The sequence below is a fragment of the Vicugna pacos genome, chromosome 3 (assembly GCF_048564905.1).
Source record: "Vicugna pacos chromosome 3, VicPac4, whole genome shotgun sequence".
In the NCBI taxonomy this organism is placed as follows: domain Eukaryota; kingdom Metazoa; phylum Chordata; class Mammalia; order Artiodactyla; family Camelidae; genus Vicugna; species Vicugna pacos.
The window spans coordinates 97313705-97330733 of NC_132989.1; the positions used below are offsets into that span (position 1 = coordinate 97313705).

A 17029-nucleotide genomic window follows, 5' to 3' on the forward strand; every position below is an offset into this window, starting at 1 on the left:
TCAAGCCCCACATTTTGTTTCCTTTGGATGAGAGCCACCGGTTTGAAAAATAGAGCAGAAATTTGTGGCCCATACCCAGCTTCTGAGCAAATCATTTCTGCTGGCCAGCCTTAGGTTTTAACTCCCAGGACCCCATGCCATTAGTGTCTGAGGGAAAGGGAGCTGTTAGGGCACTTTTAGGTGACAGAGATGAGGGTTTGCTTGTTAGTCAAAAAAACAAAAAGAAAAACAGCGAAAGAGAATGTGACAATGAATCTATGTATGTTTGTGTATAACTGAAAAATTGTGCTCTACACTGGAATCTGACACAACATTGTAAAATGACTATAACTCAATTAAAAAAATGTTAAAAAAAAAACCTAGTATATATCCAGTGGAAAATGACCAGGATGATCAGGATCTTAAAATCAAGTTTTATATGGAAAAGGTAAAGGAATGGAGAAAGTTAAGCTTAGAAAGGGGCAAAATAATCAATTATCAGAGCTGGGAGCGGGTGAGGCATCATCTCATTCAAGGTGCTTCATTGTGCAGATGACGTTCAAAGAAGTTAAATAAGTTGATAAACATCATGGAGCTCACTTGTTAGCAACGCAGAAACTAGAACTCAAATGTCTGACTCCTGTGCCTCCCGTACTCTTTTCCCAGTGCCATCCCCAAGGTCCACATTCTTTCCATTCTGTTGCATCTATGAGGTGATGGTTCTTAAGATGCATAAATAGGGTGAATCCATAAAGAGCTCAGCCTAGAGTCTGGCAAAGAGAGGAAACTGTTATGTATTAATTCCTTTTCTTCCCAGTATGTCTCCTACCATAACAACCGTAGCTACAATTGATCATGGCCTTTAAGTGGATGTCCTCTGTGCTTTTTCAGAATGTTGGATTAGAACACATGAGAATAAAACATAAGTTTATTATATTTCATCAAAACATAAGAAAAAACACTTTCTAACGAATATAATTGTCCAGCAATATAAAAAGCTGTGCTCAGAGCTATTTCTCATCACAAGCTGTATTCAAGAGCGCCAGGTGGCAATCAATCCAAGATTCCCTCTAGAATTCTCTTAATGAATTTAAGCTATGGTTAAATTACTTCTAAGAGTCTGTCTTTAATTTTCAGGCAATGAGGATGAGGGAAAGGATGGAGCCACTGCAATATTTAGGGAGATTAATCTGATAGCAGCAACAAATGAGGGAGTAGAAATGCTAATGGGAAGCTGAACATTTTGAACTATTAACATATAATCACAGAATATAAATGCTGGATCAATCACAAAAAAGCTTCAGAGCCCAATCTGCATTTATTTCACCTCTTCCCTCATGAAACTGATTATACACTGAGTCACAAAGCCCCTGAGAATTCTACTCACAGACAAACTCCTTCCAATTCCCCATAGTTAGTACGTCTGCTGGCCCCAGTAAGCACCTAGGAGGAAGGCTAGGGTACTAAATGACGGGGATACTGGGAAGAGGATGGATGATGGGTCAGAAGCAGATTGTGTTCAGCTAAGCTAGCGTGCCTCTTTCATCATTGTGTCTTCTTTCCTTAGGTTATGTTGACATTGGACTGATTCCGAAAGGAGCCAGGGACATACGGGTAATGGAGGTCGAGGGAGCTGGAAACTTTCTGGCCATCAGGAGTGAAGACCCCGAAAAATATTACCTCAATGGAGGATTTATTATCCAGTGGAATGGGAACTACAAACTGGCGGGGACCATCTTTCAATATGACAGGAAAGGGGACCTGGAGAAACTGATGGCCACAGGTCCCACCAATGAGTCAGTGTGGATCCAGGTAATGCAGAAGTGAAGGAAACTGCTGACATATGCATTAGTTAGGATTTTTCTAATTTTCTTGTCCAAGGTATTTGCTAGGGGATATTCATTAACAATCCTTAAGCCTTCTTCTAGCAAGGAACAGGGAGGGACGTGAGATACTAGTTTGTGTGCTGCTAATCCTTTATTGCCTAAAATTGCTGAAATCCACATAATGAAATGGTAGGGACCCCCAAATCATCCATTAAGTTCAGTTACCAGTATGGTTGACACAGGCTGTTTATTTGAGGATGAGTGTTCTTCAGGTATAAAAAGGATGCTATTCTGCTGGGGAGGGTGTGGAGAAAGGGAACCCTCCTACGCTATTGGTGGGGATGTAATTTGGTGCAGCCACTATGGAAAACAGTATGGAGATTCCTTAAAAAACTAAAAATACACTTACCATATGATCAAGCAATCCCACTCCTGGGTATATATCCAGAGGAAACTCTAATTTGAAAAGATACATGCACCCCAATGTTCATAGCAGCATTATTTAATGTGTTTAAATGTCCATCAACAAATGATTGGATAAAGAAGTTGTGGTATTATTTACACACACACACACACACACACAATGGAAGACTACTCAGCCATGAAAAAGAACGAAATAATACTATTTGCAGCAATATGGATGGGCTTAGATATTATTATACTAAGTGAAGTAAGTCGGATGGAGAAAGACTATCATATGGTATCACTTTTACGTAGAATCTAAAAAATGAGACAAATGAACTTATTTACAAAACAGAAACAGACTCACAGACATAGAAAGTGAATTTAGGGTTACCAAAGTGAGAAAGAGGGGAGGGATAAATTGGGAGTTTGGGATTAGCCGATGTCCATTTTAAACACGTGGTAGGTAGTTTGCCTGCAGGAGAGGGAAGTGAGGGGAAGGGCCCCAGAGTGGTGGCTACAACTCATGACCATTGTAATCCCAGAGCTGTATGCTTTGAAGGAACTAATCAGCCTGAGAGCTAGAAAAAAGGCATCACAAGGCAACAACAACAACAACAAAATTAATATTTATATTAATATTAAATGCTTACATTAAAATCGATATTTATTGAGTGCTAACCATATACCAGGCACTGACCTAATCCAATCTAGTCACATTGCATTTATTTATTTAACCCTCACAAACCACTCTATTAGTCATGCTATTATTATCCTCACTTTGTAGGTGGGGAAAATAAAGCAAACAGAGGTTAAGTAACTTAGCCATAATCACAATGTTAGTAAGTACACAAGGGCACAAGGTGACCGACCAGGCTTGTTGGAAAGGACACTCCTGGTCATTCCCTCAGAGTAATCCGCATATGATTAGACCACCCAAGAATTTCCAGGGAAATTCAGTCAAGAAATAACAGAATGGAGAAGATTAGATATAGACATATGTAGATGGACAGGTGGAGGTAGAAACAGAGGTAGAGATATATTTATTTAATGGTGTTTGTTCCAATGCATCGCCTCCATGACTACTTTTTTTAATTAAAGTACAGCCGATTTACAATGTTGTGCTATTTTCTGGTGTAGCATAGTGATTCAGTTATACACACACACACATATTCCTTTTCTTATTCTTGGTCGTTATAGGCTGTTACAAGGTATTAAACATAGTTCCCTGTGCCATATAGTAGGACCGTGTTGTTTATTGATTTTATTAATAGTAGTTAGTGTCTGCAGATCCCAAACTTCCAATTTATGCTTCCCCCACTTCCACCCCAGGTAACCGTAAGTCTGATTTCTATGTCCATGACTACTTTGAGATGATGGACATGGTGTGTTATTTTTATGTGATTCTGCTTTGCGGTATAAAGTCATGACAACGTTTGACATGGCCCCTCTCCGTCTTTTAGCTTCTATTCCAGGTGACCAACCCTGGCATCAAGTATGAGTATACAGTCCGGAAGGACGGCCTTGACAGCGACGTGGAGAGGCTGGTGTACTTCTGGCAGTATGGCCGCTGGACAGAGTGCAGTGTAACGTGTGGGACGGGTGAGAACAGCTGCTGTCTGGGCAGGTCCACGGCGGCTTCAGACCTGTCCGTGGAGGCCTCTAGGCCAGTGGTTTGTGCTCTGTGCCCCCGGGTCTGCAGGGTTCCACAAAGATGGCCCAGGGGCCTCTGTGGAGAGTGGCCATGCGAGTCCTGGTCCAAAGAGGGGGGCGGTTTTTCCTTTACCAGCTTTATATACTGTCCTTCATGAAAGGTTTTGTTTGAAGAAAGGGTTAACATGTCTTTTTATAAAGCAAAACAGAAAGGTTTAAAACTGCTCTGGTTGAGGACCTGAGGACCACGAAAGTCAAACAACCCACGAGAGGTGTACTTTAAACCACAGCCAAATTCAGACCGTATCTGGCTCTGCTAATTCCTAGCCCAGTGTTTTTCTTCTGTCTCAGATTTACCAAATTTTCGTATCTACAAGGAGAATAATTTTCCTTCATAAAGTCAAGCCTGGGAGAGATTCCTTGCTGTCCAGCATGTCAGGACGGGGCAAGTTCTGCTATGGTAACAAAGGTAGCAAAGTCTCAGGAACACGATGAAGGGTTTAACCCACCCTAAGTCAGATGCGGGTGAAATGGCCCTGCTTCACCTTGAGCTGAGACACTGGAAATGCCTGGCTCCCAGAGAGAAACCAAAGAGGCAGGCTGGCCCTTAGCAGTGGCCTTGGCCTGGAGTAACACAAACCACTTCTGCTCACGTTTCATTGGTTGGCCTTAGTCCCATATGCGCAATCCAAGTGCAGAAAGAGGCTTCTAGCTGTAAAGGAGCACGTGGACGTTTGGAGAGCGTGGACTCTCTCCGCTGCCATGTTAGATGAACTTTCCCCCGGCCTCCGAGGGCAGGGCGCAGGGGCTGTTCTGGTACTTAGGCTTCTTCACTCATTTGGGGGCTTTCGTCGCAGTGGCCAATGAGAAAGCCTCTGCCTCTCTTTCTCCCCTTGGATCATGTCCAAGTCTGCTCTGGATCTTCCTATCTCTAGTGTTACTACTGTAAAACTAGGGCGGTACAAGCTGAATTGTCAGACTCAGCAATGTTGCAAAAGAATTCAAAGTGAAGGAATCGAGAGAACACAGCCTCCCCTCCCTAGGCTTCCCTGTCATGCTTTGTCTCCACTTCACTTGTTCACTTGCTCCTTCCCACCCTCCACCCGCCAGGAGATAGTCTGGAAAGAGGTCCAGCAACAGACTGAGTCATGTGCCATCAGCCTTGTAAGCAATTTTTGTGTTACCAACTTCTTTCTTTTCCTCCTTCAGTATAGATAACCAAGGGCAACTTTTAGAAATCACAGGAATCTTTTGTTCGTTTCAAAATGTATGACATTTTGAAAACCCTAAACCTCTGTATCTGTCCACGTCAAAGGTGCCATCTGGCAGCCATCGAAAGTGGCGTTAGTAAGAGTCAGCTCTGCTATTCCCACCGCTGCCTCCTGGGTTTCCAGATGTCCTGCCCCGACTGCCCAGGAGGGCTGGGCTCACTGAGAAACAAAAGCAATTGAAGCAGGAAATAAGTTGTTGAAAGAGATTTCCCTGAGGAGCAGTTGTGAGGAAAATGAAGTCATCGGGACTGTAGTTAACGAGTACTTTTTAGATTTTGCATCCCTTTTGTTCTCTCTCTCTCCCCCACCTTTTTTTTTTTTTTAACAAAGTACAGGTTTTGTTACTGAGTCCAAACTCATTCTGCTCACTGCATGACAGGCCAATAAATCGAGAGATGAGGTGTTGGGACAAGGAATAACGACTTTATTCAGAAAGCCAGCAGACCCAGAAGATGGGGGACTAGTGTCCAGAAGAACCATCTTACCCAAGTCAGAATTCAAGCTCCTTTGATGCTAAAAAGGGGTCAGAGGCATAGTTTGTTGGTGCAAAATTCTTGGTGTCAAAATCCTTTGTTCTTGCAGCTGTCCACTAGCTCAGGCCTTGATGTTCTGTAAACCTCCGACAGGACAAATGTTATTCTCTGTTCTGCAACGTTTTATCTCTACATGAATAGAAAAGTGTAAAACCCTATCCCATATATTTCAGGCTATGGGCAACAGTCTTTTACAAACATGCAGAACCAGCATAAAGGAGCAGACCTAATATGGGGAGCAATTTGTTCTTCCCTATTACAGTTTAAGCTTTAAGCTTTAAGCTTAAATCGTTTGTCCCAGGACACCAAGGAGTGAAACTCAGCCGGTCCTGACCGGGCAGGGCCATCCACCCTGGCCTTCATCTTCTATTTCAACATGGGCCAAACCCTTTGCATGACTTGTGCAGTATTTCAGAGCATAGGAAATACAATATAAATGGCTGATTTGTGCAGTAATCATAAGGATACATCCACAGTTAGGTGGGAAATGAAACAGCCTTACCAAATGTGAATCGGGCATTTGGTTTTGATACAGCCTGATCCTCCAGCAGCACCTCTGCCGACTTGGGCAAATGTTATTCTGGTTATTAAACCTCAACAGGACCTATCCTAGTACCCGTGTGCCTTCCTGAATCTCAGCCGCACTGTCTATTCGAGTGACAGTCAGTGCTCTTAATTCTGGCAGAGAAGAGTGACAGTATATCTACCTCCATACTCTCCAACGTAGAGAATGAAATGCTAATATTCACATAGGACACTCACTGCTAAATATAAACATAGAAGACTGCCTGAAACACTTGAGTCATTCAGTGATGTATTTTTATTTCCTTTAAGATAAAATTTCTGTATTGTAAAATTAAGCTAAATGATTTACTGAAAAATTAGAAATAGAAGCAGTCACTCCCCTAACACATGCACTTTGGTTCTTTGCTTTATTGCCTTTTAGTATTCTTTTTTCTAATCATAGATGTACATAGTTGTGCGCATATGGATGTATTTCTTTACATATACACACAGGTTTTCACTTCACAGCATAAGGTGGGTACCTTTCCATGTGTTATTCAGTCTTAATGGCTATCATTTTTGTGGATACCTTGTATTGCACTGGCAAGAAAAAACAAAACTCCCTCAGCCAATTCCTTATTCATCATCATCCTCTAATAAGCATCTTTGGACCCATGTAAGGAATGATCTCATTAGTATTAATCTGTAGATGATTCCATTCTAGGTTCGAAGAGTAAAAATATTACAATGCCAAGAAACTTACTACCAAATTGATTCTCATAGTAAAAGGGTTACAAACAGGTGGTGGTAGCATTTTATCTTATTCGATTTATTACTGTGCGATTTTAGTTTTGTACTTTTTTACTGAAAAATATTTCAAATATCCCAGCAAAACAGAATGCAACAAACTCCTGCACATCAACACCTCAGCTTCATCAGATCTTGTAATTATGTCGTATTTGTTTCAGTCTCCTTTTCTAAGAAAAAAAAATTGCAGATACACTTGGGGAGCACTCCCGAACTCCACTCCCTTTCCTTCCTCCCCAGCCCCCAGAGTTAACTAGGGTCAAAATTTTATGTCTGTGTGGGAGAAACACCAGAGGGAAGGAGAAGAGAGAGAAGACCTTGGCAGCGATTGAGGGAAGTACTAACAGTGGCTTGAACTAAAATTAAGGTGGCACAGGTGGGAAAATGATACAAATGTGGCGCTATCTAGGAGGTGGAGTAGACTGGACTTGGTGGTTGATTCGGTTTATCTGTTGGTGGAGAGAGGTTTGAGCGGGAGGGAAGGTTGAGGGTAACACCCAAGGTTCTTTGCACAACTGGCTAATGGTGGTATCACTTACTGAGACAGGGAGTATGTCACAGGAAACAGGTCTAAAGAGGAGTTTATGATTATGTTATGTTCAGTTAAAGCACCTGTGAGATTTCCAGGTGAAATGCCCAAAGGCAAAGGCGGTAACATGTTTATTTTACAAAGTATGTCAGGTTGCCTGTCTTAGTTTGGGCTGCTGTAACGAAATACCATAGACGGGGTGGCTTAAACAATAAACGTTTATTTCTCACAGTTTTGGAGGCTGGGAAGTCCTAGTTCGAGGTGCTGGCAGATTCAGTTCTTAGTGAGAATCTTCTTCTGGCTTGTAGATGGCTACCTTCTCCCCGCATCCTCACATGGTAGGGAGAGCACGACCTCTCGTGTCCCTTCTTCTTTTTATAAAGGCATTAATTCTGCCATGAGGGTCTTACCCTCATGAACTAATCCCTCCCAGAGACCCCACTTCCAAATACCGTCACATAGGGGTTAAAGCTTCAACATAGGAATTTTAGGGGATGTGGACATTCAGTCCATAGTACTGCCCTCTGAAATTTATTTTACCCCAAGTGAATTCTGTTATAATTATTTTGTTGCCTTTCTTGGCATTATATTTCTTAAGGGACTTTGGAATTATAATTTACAGGCTTGATTTGAGTATTACTTCCTTTTAGTTTCTTTTTATTTTTCGCTTTCCTATCCATTTCCTCAATTTTTCTCTCTGTGTCCACACAACTCTTTCTAGATTTTGCAGTTTTTTTCCTGACCACACTGTGCGACCTCATTTCAGGACAGGACTTGTTAAAGTGGGTCAGAATTGCTGTCTCCTAGTGACATTGACAATTCATTAGGAATCATGACAGAGCCATTAGGCAGCTTGGCTGAATGCCTGGTTGAGAAGCTAAGACTTTATTTTGCCACTTTCCTGGGCCTGAAATTCATCAAGAGTTAAGACTCTAAAAAGTTTGTGATGAAGGGGCTGGGGTCTCCTTCCCATCCTCGGACTTCACTGGAGCTGAGCACGTGGCCACCATCCACTAACAGCTTCTGGCCAAGAGCCTGGCAGACCCTTCACTTAAGTGCTACTCACCCTTTGGCCAGGATGTTTCCCTACATTTGAACCTTGTGACTTTTTGCTTTTCCCTTTCTATAGAGTTATATTTTATCATTTAATAACTTTTATATATTTATATTTTACATATTACTGTTGTGCATTAGGAGCAAAGGTCTGCTTAAGCATAAATTCACTAAGATGTTATTTTTTTTAGTCGGACTGTTTAAACATTCTTATCATCTTTGTTCGAGAGCAGAAATCCATGTGAAAAATTGGCAGAGCAATATTACAAACGTAGCGAAGTGTCATCAAAGCCAGCCCACTTATTTCCCACAGCCACTTTTCAAAGGTAAAGAGGACTCAGAGGATACCTGCAACGGGCCTCTCTCGCTGCTAATGTTTGTTCTTCTGTCCTCTCCACCGTATTTGCTTTCACTCCTGGGATGTGACTTTGGGGTGACTCTGGGAGAGTTTAGCACTGCTGTCCCTCATGAAAAGTTGTAAGGCAATGGACTAACAAGTCATGACAAGAGACTTGTTGAAGAAAACTGACCCAATTTACTCATCAAAAGATCAACCATAAACGTTCAACCAATGGATTATCTGTAAAGGAACAGCTGCAGAAATGGCTTGACACAGATGTTGGTCTCAGTTGGAAGCTTTGAGACTCCTTACTAAACAAAAAATATTTTGTAGAAACCTCAAGATCTCTTTCATAAAAATGTACAGGCCACCATTTTGCCCCATTGCAACCCTAGTACTGCAGAAATCTATCAGTTGTTATACATTCTAACCAAAACTCCCCTGTATCCTGTAAAACTTTGAGCAATGACACTACTGTGAGACAGTGGGTCATCACTTCTGAACGTGACCTTTGCCAGTTGTGTGCTCTGTCTCTGTTGTGTTTTGGGTGTATAAGTACAACAATGGCCTGCACAAAAGGGAGAACATTTTCCCTTGCCCCACCCTGGACATTGCCCTGCTTGGCTGAATTCTCTCAGGAGTGTAGACACTGTCCCTATTTTTAAGGAGCGCCATGTTCCGATAGGAAAAGGCACATATTAAAAACTGCAAAGACCATGCGAAGGTCCTGGAGATTGCATCAAGGAAATCAGAGATGAAAAGTTCAAGGGGCCAGAAAATATGAAGTACATGTTTAGTGGGACCTGAAATTGAACGTTGATAGACTGAGCATGGACACAACTTAAGGAGGATTACAGTTTACGTGCTAATATAAAACTTAACTTGTACTGTTTAACTTGTACTCAAATGGTTATTTAGAAAAACATGTTGTTCTTTGTCAGTATTTTAAAGACTGGGTATGCAGTGCTTTGAATCTCTTTCAGATGATGTGATTAAATATTCAGTGCTTGAGTGTCTTTGATCCTAAGTTTAGATATAGCAGGAAATATTGCATTTTCTGACATGGGTCATTACAGTAAGATAAGTCTTCAGTTGATTTCTCTATCCCCTTCCTAAACTGAATTTTTGAGTCAGGAAAATCTTAATATGAACTAAAATAACCATATAACAGCCTCCCTCTAATTTACAGTCTCAATATTGAATTGAGAATATGATGAGCTTTGTCATTTTTTTGTTTTATTTTGTTTTGTCTTGTTTTCAGACATAAGAAACTTTACTTGTTCTTTGTATCAAGGCATAATTTCCACTGAAGATGACCAGGTTCAGGGGTGTATAAATATAATTCTTCAAAAACAAGACCTCTTAACTGATCTTTCACTGCGAGTATCTAATAAGATTTACCAAATATTTACAGCTGCATGGTGACACTCTCATCGCTACATGGAGAAAGCAACTCAGAATCCTCTATAAATAACATTTTAAATTTGATTCTCATATATTTTAGAATGTGATTGATTTTCACTTAATGTCCTTTTCAAGAAAATACTTCTAGATAAGCAGCTAACTTAGAACTGGGCCAATGTGTTGACTGACATCCCTAATTAACTCAAATTTATTTTGGGGCTGTGTTCAGCGTGTAAGAGAGTCAGAAGGCAAGCCAAAGGAGAAGCCAGTATTATTTTTCTTCTTTAAATCCCAGGGACAGGTCAAGGTCATATAGATTCAGTCTAGTCTCTTACATGTTCTGCATTTGCAGTGTTCTGTTGTGACCTCTACTCTTAAAAGGATTCTAACCCCCTCTACGAGGGGTATTATAATATCCTATGTCAGCGAAAGAGTCTGTTACTCCAGCAGTTGATTTACAGAGTTAATTAATGAGAACGTCACTCAAGATCGATAGTTTGAGTTTTTTACTACGTTGTCAGTCAGGGTGCCCTGCACACCTAGATGCAATACTTTGACTGCTTTCAAAGGTGTGGGTGGGGCTTGGGGAAACCACGAAAGGGGATTCATTACCTCTGTCCATTAATAGTGGAGGATGGGGGAAACCAGGCTACCAACCCTAGGCCTGAAGAAGTAAGACAAGGAGCGGTTATCCAGAGAGACAGCACCTCCATTCCCCAAATCCAGCCGGAAGCCACAGCAGTCCATAGCATCAGCTTCCCAGGGTTCACGGCAGTTGCAGAATGAATCAGGAGTGACAAGCAGAAGAAGCGTTCACACAGGAGAGGGTGAAATGAAAAATCAATAAAATCAGTAGTGGATGGTCTGCTAGCGAGCCAAGCTGGACTGTAGCTCTGGGTCTTGACTGAAGAAAGGAGGAAAGCTAGCATCTTTTGAGTGCTGTTCCAGTTACTGCTGCTAGATAACAAGTCAACCTCAATTTAATGTAGTAAAACACCATCATTGTATTATGCTTATGGGTTCTACAGTTTGTAAACTTAGACAGGATACAGTGGGGATGATATTTTTCAGCTCCACAATGTTTGGCACCTCAGCTAGGAAGACCTGGATGGCTGACAATGACTCAAATACCTGAGAGCTAAAGTCGTTCGGAAGCTTCTTCACTCAGATGACTGGCACCCGGGCTGGATGACTCACCGGGGACTGTCAGCTGGAGCACCTACGCCTGACTTCTCCAAGGGCATGGGCTTCTCACCCAGCTGGCGTGTCCTGAGAAAGACAGATCCAAAAGAATCTGATGGAAGCTGCGTGACCTTTTATGACCTAGCCTCTGAACTCACACAGCTTCATTTCTGCATTTGGTCCCAGGCCAGGGTAACCCCATGTCGGGATGGAGAGATGAGGGTGCCAGATGAGAAACAATTGTTGCAGCTGTCTTTGGAAAATACAGCTTGTCATAGTCAAGTTCACTGAGGCAATGTGAACTGTAATTTTGAAACATTCTGACAGCAGTTGCAACAAACTATTTTTGCAGTTAATGATAAAATTATAGTAACCAGAATCCTCTTATTAGCCAAGGTTTCCAGTGATTAATCTTTATCTTCCCTTTGTAGATGACAGAGTTTAAAATGTGGAAGACACTCCTAGAAACCAACGAGCTCAGCATCCTGCCCTTAGTCCGAATATCATATCCTCATTTTCCTGTAGTAGCCAAGTGGTGGGTAAAAGGAAAAATAGAGCCTAGAACCCAAGACCCTTGCATTTTGTTTATTTGTTTTATATACTTAACCAGAATTTGAGAAGGAATAAAATTATAGATTAAATTGTACCAAGTGAACTCACAAGCACCAGAGTTGAGAAAGAAGTACCTGGCCAGGTATTGTGTTCCTGTAACGTGGGAGAAATCAATCTACTGGGTTGAGACCCCTTGTTGGAAGATGTGTGCTTAGCTTTGTAACTGTCAAGTAAGAAGTCAAGAGCTAGAAGAATAGATTAGTGGTCACCACAACCATTAATTCCAACAGAGATACTCTGACATGTTATTAATTTTCCCCTGTACACTCCGGCTGTATCTGCCTGGCCCATCCATCCATTTGTCTGACAACTGGTCCAGTGGATTGACCCATGAAATGTTATTAACTCTCTGGCAGGGATTTTATGTGATGTTCTGTGCCCTTCTACTACTTCTGGAGGCAGGAGCACTAAGCATGCTTATTTTCTCTATTTACACACAGAAAGAAGCCTTTTTGGGGAGATTTCCCACCCTTTTATATGTTTTGACATCAAGAATTTGCCCAATTACTCAAAGTTTGCATGAAACTTCTAAGTAGCGAAGCTTTTTCTTTTTCTCTCTTCTACAATGGCAGATACATATCAGCTCTTCCGGCTTTAACCATTTCAGTCTCCACTCCACTCACATTGTCTGCCTCTATAGGTGTCTGTGTCTTTCCAGACAGTGACTTACTCATTGTGCCATGAAAGTTCCTTTACAATGTTGCTTCTGGCTGTTGGTAGTGTTTATTTATACGACAGAAGAAGAAGAACCCATAGTCTATCAGCTGAGAAAACCAGAGTGGTTGACAGATTACCTATCCCTTCCAAAAGAATAAAATAGTGTTGATTTGACAAGAAAATATTGCTGATTCATTTTAAAGGCTTCACTTACTGTTTTGAAACTCCCTCTGATACTTTTAAATGGGGAGATGCAATCTCTGGCATCTGAGTGTGCAAGTCAGCCTGGCAGATGGGGTTGGCATGAGTCCATGAGTCCTGGAGACGGGGCTGGCATGAGGCAGCGTGAGCTGGTGTGTGGTAGGGAATTGCCCCAGTCCTGGTCCTACCAGCCACATGGTTGTGGGGAAGCCACTCCATGTCTTTGGTGCCAAAGTGAGGAGGTGACTAGTTTATCATTGGTTTACTCAAGGCGTTTCCAGCCCTGGGCTTCACTAGTGAGCCCCCTGGAGACCTGGATGCCCTGAGAACTCAGGGTGCCCACGTCTCTGCAGGCTGATTGCTCTTTAGTCTCCTCACCGAGTATTTCATATTTCAATGGAAGCATCAGTTCTCTCAGGAGACATGATGCCTCCTTCCTCACTGCCCTTCCGCCTTTCAATCCGGGACGTTCCGGCCACTCCTGTGTTCTCTTGCTAATGATGTCCGAGCCAGCAAAGCCAGTGGTCCTTTCTTTTCTTTGTGACTTCACTCAGTTTCCTCATCCGTCAGATAGTGATGATGGTGTTGACCTCACTGGGTTGTTGTGAGGTTTCAGAGATTATATATCATAGCAGATAACAGGTAGTATGCAATATAGACACACACATTTATGTATGTGTGTATATTTGGGACACATATATGTATACACACACACACACATACACACACACAATTTTGAACAGTGCCGTGGGCTAGGCAAGCACTACGTGTGTACACTATTACATATCCAGAGTCCAACCCAGCCCACAGAGGTGCTTTGTCTGCCTGTGGACCTGGCCACTGCCATGTGCCTCTTTCGCTCCCATTACCAACCCGGTTTCAGAAGGCTGTAGTAGTATCAGTCCTTGCTGTCAAAACCCTCTGCTTTAAAAACCATATCCTCTCGAACCTCACAACGTTATTTTGAATTTTATTCCTGTCTTTCAGAGTTTATAGACTCCACCTAATATAAGACTCCGTACCTCCTCAATTCCTTTATTAAACTAATAATGTAACATTATTATTGTAACACCTGGTGATGATACCTGCTTTCATTATTTAAATTTCACTTTGTTTTTTATTTGGCATATGTGTGTTAGGCTTGTCTCCACAGCGAGGCTGTAATCTATGTATTACACTATATATTAACCTACATACATTGTCTGTAGTCCTTCCTAAGCAAGATCTCTTCCATCTATCACCTGCTGCAGTATGGGCACAGGTAATAAAAGGTCCCCACTCCTCATCCCTACTTTAAAAACCAAATACCTTATGGATAGCTTTCCTATCAGCTATAGGCATGACCAGTGGCCTCACCTGACACTGACCATGTGGGCTCTGGATTTAATACACGTGAACTTTTCTGTCTGGCCCCCAGGTATCCGCCGCCAGACTGCCCATTGCATGAAGAAGGGTCACGGGATGGTGAAAGCTACGTTCTGCGACCCAGAAACACAGCCCAATGGGAGACAGAAAAAGTGCCATGAAAAGGATTGTCCACCCAGGTAACCACTGGTAACAGCTGGAGTTTGGGGTCTGATTTAACAGTAATCCAGGCTGAGAGATAGGGGAAGGCTGTGTGGCTTTGTTTTTGGAATAAATACAGGAAAGCTGTCACAGGTGTCTGCAGCTATGCTGTTGGAACCTATGACAAGCTGTGGGAGGAGAGACATTTTCTCCCCAGAGAGCAGTATTTCTTATGAAGCTGGTGTGTTCAGTGTTTAAATGTTCGGTCAGACTTAAGTCCCCAAGCATTGTTGAAGAGAATGGTATGTAGATCGTCCAAAAATTCTTTAGCTAATGGGTTTACCTTTTCCAAAAGCACTTCACCAGTGTGACAGTAGCTTCTAGACAGCACGTTGACACCTTCAGATGGCAGTGTCCGTTGGCACTGAGGGCTGTCTGTAAGAATGGACTTGTGGGCCAGGCTGTCCCGACCTCCGCGCTGTTGACACTTGGGGCTGGATAACCCTTTGTTGTGGGGGGCTGTCTGTGCACCGCAGGACGTTAGCAGCCTCCCTGGCCTGTATCTATTTAGACGTTATAGCACTCCTTCCCCATCCGGGATGTGACCACCATGAACGTCTCCAGACTTTGCCGGATGTCTCCTGGCGGCAAAATCACCCCTGGTTGAGAACACTGTAGTAGAGGTATTCATTTGCTCCTAATCATGTTGGTTCAGGATATTGAGATTCTAGAAGGTAGCCGGGATGTTATTATGAGGGGCTTACACTACAAAGGGGCTTACAAAAAAGAGAGAAAGAGGAGTGGGAAAAAGAAGGAAGAAAGAGAAACAAAGGGAGAGAAGGAAGGAGGGAGGAGGGAAAGGAACATTCCGTTCTGGGCAGTGTCTTCATTCTCTTGCGACCTTAGACAGGGATGTATTTTGGATGCAGATTCCATCAGGTGTTCATTCCAGTCCCAAAAAGACATACTAAGAAGAGTTTAGTTTAATAGGAGGGGACTAGTTGGCATAATAAATCTAACAAGTGACAGGCTGGACTTAAAGAAGAGCTTGGAGAATGGGATAAAGGCCAAAGAACTAGGCCAAAACAGAAGAGTCCAGACAAGTCCGTGAAGGCAAAGAGGCCGGTCGCAGAGGGCAGCAGCTCTCATCTCAAGAGTCAGAAGGCTGATTCTCTATCTGGTTCTGCAGTTTCTGCCAGGTGGGAGGTGGGCTGTGAGGTCCAGAGCTGGACCCACCTCTGTGGAGGCGGGACAGGGGTGCTGCTGTCCGTCACCTTGCTGTCACTCTGCCCTGGAACTGTTTTCCTGGAAAGAACTAGGGACTTGACGAGAGGTTTAGGCCCCACCAGATTCTGTGTGGAATTGCAGTTTCTATAAATTCTTTTCAGGAAAGAATGAGCCCCTAGAAAGAGGAAACTTCTTTTCTTTCTTTTCTTTCTTTTTTTTTCTCACTGTATGGCATAGAGAATTATGCTCAATATCGTGATGTATTGTAATAATGGAATATAATCAGAAATATAATGGAATACAATCAGAAAAAAAATAACTGAATCACTATGCTGTACCCCCAGATCAACACAACACTGCAGATCGATCAACTATACTTCAATTTAAAAAACTAAAGACTCGAGAGTGGGTTTTAGCTGGTCCGCCTCCCTACCTCTAGTAGCACGTCCCCCCATAAAGACAGCAGTAAAAGCCCTGCCCTTGTATCCGGGGTCTGTAGGGTCTGGATGCATCCATATTGAAACCTTGAAATGAGATGACTGACACTAACTTGTCCAATAGCAAATTAATAAACTCCACGCAACATTGCCTACATTTCTGCCCCTCCTCCCACCACTATCAGGGCCGACAGGAGGAAAGAGGACCCTTTCTTATCCATAGCCTTTTCTAGTTGAGAGCCTACCACTCTGCAGAGTTTACGTGCTTCCTTCATTCCTACTCTCCCTCAAAGTTACGACCCTCTGCCAGTAACTTCCTTTTGTGCTCCCTGGGCACGTGCCGGGGAGTCTCACCTCACTTTTCAAAGCCACTCTCCCTGGTGAGGGGCTACCTCCTTAAAGCCACAGCTGTTTATTTCCTGGATCTAATTTTACCCCTGAGGTTCAAGTTCTCATTTTTATTGTTTTATGTAGTATGCCTGGGCCTTAATATTACCAGCAAGCATTTGTTAAGCATTTCATCGTTTCCCATGAGAGATACGATGGTGACAATAACCGTAGAGCAGTTATCATGTACTGAGCACTGTGATATTGTGATTTAATAAAAGATACATATCTGGTTTGGGTACCTGGTTCCAGGAAGAGGTCCTAAAACTCAAGGCTGGCTAGCTATAAGCCTGCAGCAGGTGTGCATACAGCAGGACCCCTCCAAGAAGCGTGCACCTCTTCCCTTATTCGGGCTGTGTCTAAAGCAGAGCAAGCCCTGTGCTAGGTGCATCAAGAAGTTTTGATGCAGGCACTCACCTGCTGAGGCCAGGGTAGAGCTGGGAATGTGAGCTGTGTATGTAAAATCACCATGGCCAGAGGAGATTGTGCATCTGTTATCAGCTCTCTGTTTCAGAACAG

At 42.7% G+C, this 17029-nt stretch overlaps 1 protein-coding gene across 1 annotated transcript in view; it reads left to right on the forward strand.

Annotated features, from left to right (window-relative positions):
• The window catches only part of ADAMTS12 (ADAM metallopeptidase with thrombospondin type 1 motif 12), a 288416-nt gene that overhangs the window by 218509 nt on the left and 52878 nt on the right, over positions 1–17029 (forward strand). Inside the window, exons 15-17 of the mRNA XM_015235450.2 lie at positions 1547–1791; positions 3671–3809; positions 14371–14497. Coding sequence (XP_015090936.1) covers positions 1547–1791; positions 3671–3809; positions 14371–14497 — 511 coding nt within the window. The remainder of the gene's footprint in view (positions 1–1546; positions 1792–3670; positions 3810–14370; positions 14498–17029) is intronic.